The 2,826-nt window shown below is 29.8% G+C and overlaps 1 protein-coding gene across 1 annotated transcript; it reads left to right on the forward strand.

Annotated features, from left to right (window-relative positions):
• Positions 1-1,646: 1,646 nt before the first annotated feature.
• Positions 1,647-2,693, forward strand: LOC107480912 (uncharacterized). Its single transcript, XM_016101111.1, has one exon. The coding sequence runs from the start codon at positions 1,647-1,649 to the stop codon at positions 2,691-2,693; it is 1,047 nt and encodes a 348-aa protein (XP_015956597.1).
• The last annotated feature ends 133 nt before the right edge of the window (positions 2,694-2,826 follow it).

Here is a 2,826-nt window from a genome sequence, read left to right on the forward strand (position 1 = left end):
TTATCATTTTTGTTTTTAGGTTAGAATAATATATTTTTTATTTGGTATTTTTAAATTTTAAGTATGTCAGTTCTATATATTTAGTTTTTATTGGGTATACAAAATAACTAACATGTCATGAGTATTTTGGCCGAATGAAAGCCCATAAAATACAATATTTTCTATATATTATTTAGCTATTGACAAGTAATAAATTATTAATTTACATTGTCTTCGTAATATGTTACTAAATTTGTTTATGAAAAAATTACAGGAAATTCGAGTGATAGTTCTAATGGTGTGCATTTTCAATCGGTGTTGTCGAACATTACAAATAGCATTAATACAGATTTATTTTTGGATGATTTTTTTTAGAACTTGCTTATGGGAATGTACATGCACTTTATGTATTTTGATTTTCCTACTATTTATTCAATTATAAACTTTAACAGAAAATATGTTCAGAACTAATATCTCAAGTTATCTTATTAGGTAATAACCCAACACCACATTGATCAAGGTCTCCAATTACTAATCTACACTCTGTAGATAAAAAAAATGATGTTCCAATATTAGTGATATTAGTAATTCGAGTATCACACATGAAGCATATGATAGTCCATGTCATCAGACAAGTCAACGACATCTTCAACAAACATCAAATAATATCTACCAGTTACTATGTTAATATGTTTTTATTATTTAAAGACCAAACATTTAACTTTTTAATTGGTCTATTAAAAACAATCATTGGTATATGCTAAATAATTATTATAGATTCATTAGAGTACACAAATCGAATTAGATTGCAAAGGGATATAAGACTGAATAGGAAGACTATGCTACTTCAAAAGAGACATGGTAAGATAAACATGATAGATTGTAATTATCACAAAACTAAAATTTTACTTTTTTTAACTTTAATACTACCTTCATAATATATATTCATAATTCAGCTTATTCAAACATTTAACATATATTCATTTTTCTTTTTTTATAATATAAAATACTTGATGTATTATCTCTAATGATTACAGGAGCAAGTACATTTAATTCAAATTTAGATACTAAAGAATTAGAAGAAGTGTGCATAGCTAAAAAAAAGACACCTGATACAAAGAGAAACATTTTTGAAGGAATTGACTACAAATCTTTCAAAAATTTTTCAAGAAGTTGAGGATATTACTGAAAATACGACTATTTTAGATGATTCTATGCAAATTTAATACCCAGCCATATTCGATGTTGCTGAGAATACAGGTAATTTAAGAGGTAGCAATATCAGCACTTTATTATTTACTATTGTTTTGCTTTTTATAAACAAAAAATTATCGTTTAGTGTTCAAGTTTTAAAATTCAAACTAAGATATGGTTATATATTATAATTTTTGTATTTGAACATTGATTTATTGTAAAACTTAAATCTTGAGGTTGGCACAATGAAATTGTATTATATGATCTCATATTTTTATTCTATAAATTGCATTCTTCGGTAATCTTTTATAAATATTATTTTTATACTTAACATGGTGAAAGAAAGGTATATTTTTATATAAAGTATTTGTTGCAGATATAACTAAAACAATTTATTATCTTGGTGATTATTAGATGTGATAAATATTGGTGACCCAGAATTTTTTGTCGGCATTGCGACGCCATGATATGGTATGAGGAGAGATCAAAGAAGTCCAAAACAGGATCCAATTTTGAGTTCTCAATATGTTGTATGCGAGGAAAGGTACAACTGCCGTTTTGAAGCACTTGATCGGACGCTCAGGAATCTTATGTCAGTTATCAATCAACATAAGACACATCAACCATTTGGTGGTAAGATTGTTGTTCTAGGAGGTGATTTCAGACAGATACTTTCGGTGATTCCGAAAGGAAGTAGACACGATATATTAGCATCCGCTATTAACTCATCCCATCTGTGGTCATTTTGTAAGGTTCTGAAACTGCATACGAATATGAGGCTTCTAATGTCTTCTTTGGATCAAGATGAAGGTGAAATGAAGATATTTGCTAATTGGATACTTGATGTTGGAAATGGAAATATTATCTCTGTTGTTGGTGATGAATCAGAAGTTGAAATTTCAGATGATCTATTGATTACAACTATTGATGATCCCCTCTCTCATTTGGTAGACTTTGCATATCCAAATTTGTTGCAAAACATGTCAGATTACAGGTATTTTCAGAGTAGAGCAATTTGGATGGAAAAGGAGTATTTGAGCTCTGACACAACATGTCAAGCTGATGAGAATGAAGATGTAAAACAAGAGTGGTTCACACTAGAGTTTCTAAATGACATCAAATGTTCGGGACTACTCAATCACAAGTTGACTTTGAAGCCAGGAGTCGCTGTAATGCTATTGCGAAACATAGACCAGACTTCAGGTTTATGCAACGGGACAAGATTAATAGTTAACAAACTTAGCAGCAACGTAATTGGAGCGACGGTAGTGACCAGTAGAAATATTGGAGATAAAGTGTACATTCCAAGAATGAACTTGATCCCTTCAGATTCAGGATTGCCATTTAAGTTCCAACGGAGACAATTTTCATTAACAGTATGCTTTGCAATGACCATTAACATGAGTCAGGATCAATCATTATCACATGTACGGTTTATTTGCCAAAATCAATGTTCATCCATGGACAACTTTATGTTGCTTTGTCAAGAGTTAAGAGTCGCAGTGGCCTCAGGGTTTTAATTCTAAATGAAGACGGCAATCCAAAGTCATCAACAACAAATGTCGTGTTCAAAGAGGTTTTTAATAATATTTAGGTAAGAATAATATTATTTTCATTTTAATAGCATGTTATGATTTACACTTTTGTACAAAT

The sequence above is a fragment of the Arachis duranensis genome, chromosome 3 (genome assembly GCF_000817695.3).
Source record: "Arachis duranensis cultivar V14167 chromosome 3, aradu.V14167.gnm2.J7QH, whole genome shotgun sequence".
In the NCBI taxonomy this organism is placed as follows: domain Eukaryota; kingdom Viridiplantae; phylum Streptophyta; class Magnoliopsida; order Fabales; family Fabaceae; genus Arachis; species Arachis duranensis.

Excerpts from the sequence above, each read along its gene's own strand:
- LOC107480912 (XM_016101111.1), top strand. The coding sequence starts at position 1,647 with ATGAGGAGAGATCAAAGAAGTCCAAAACAGGATCCAATTTTGAGTTCT.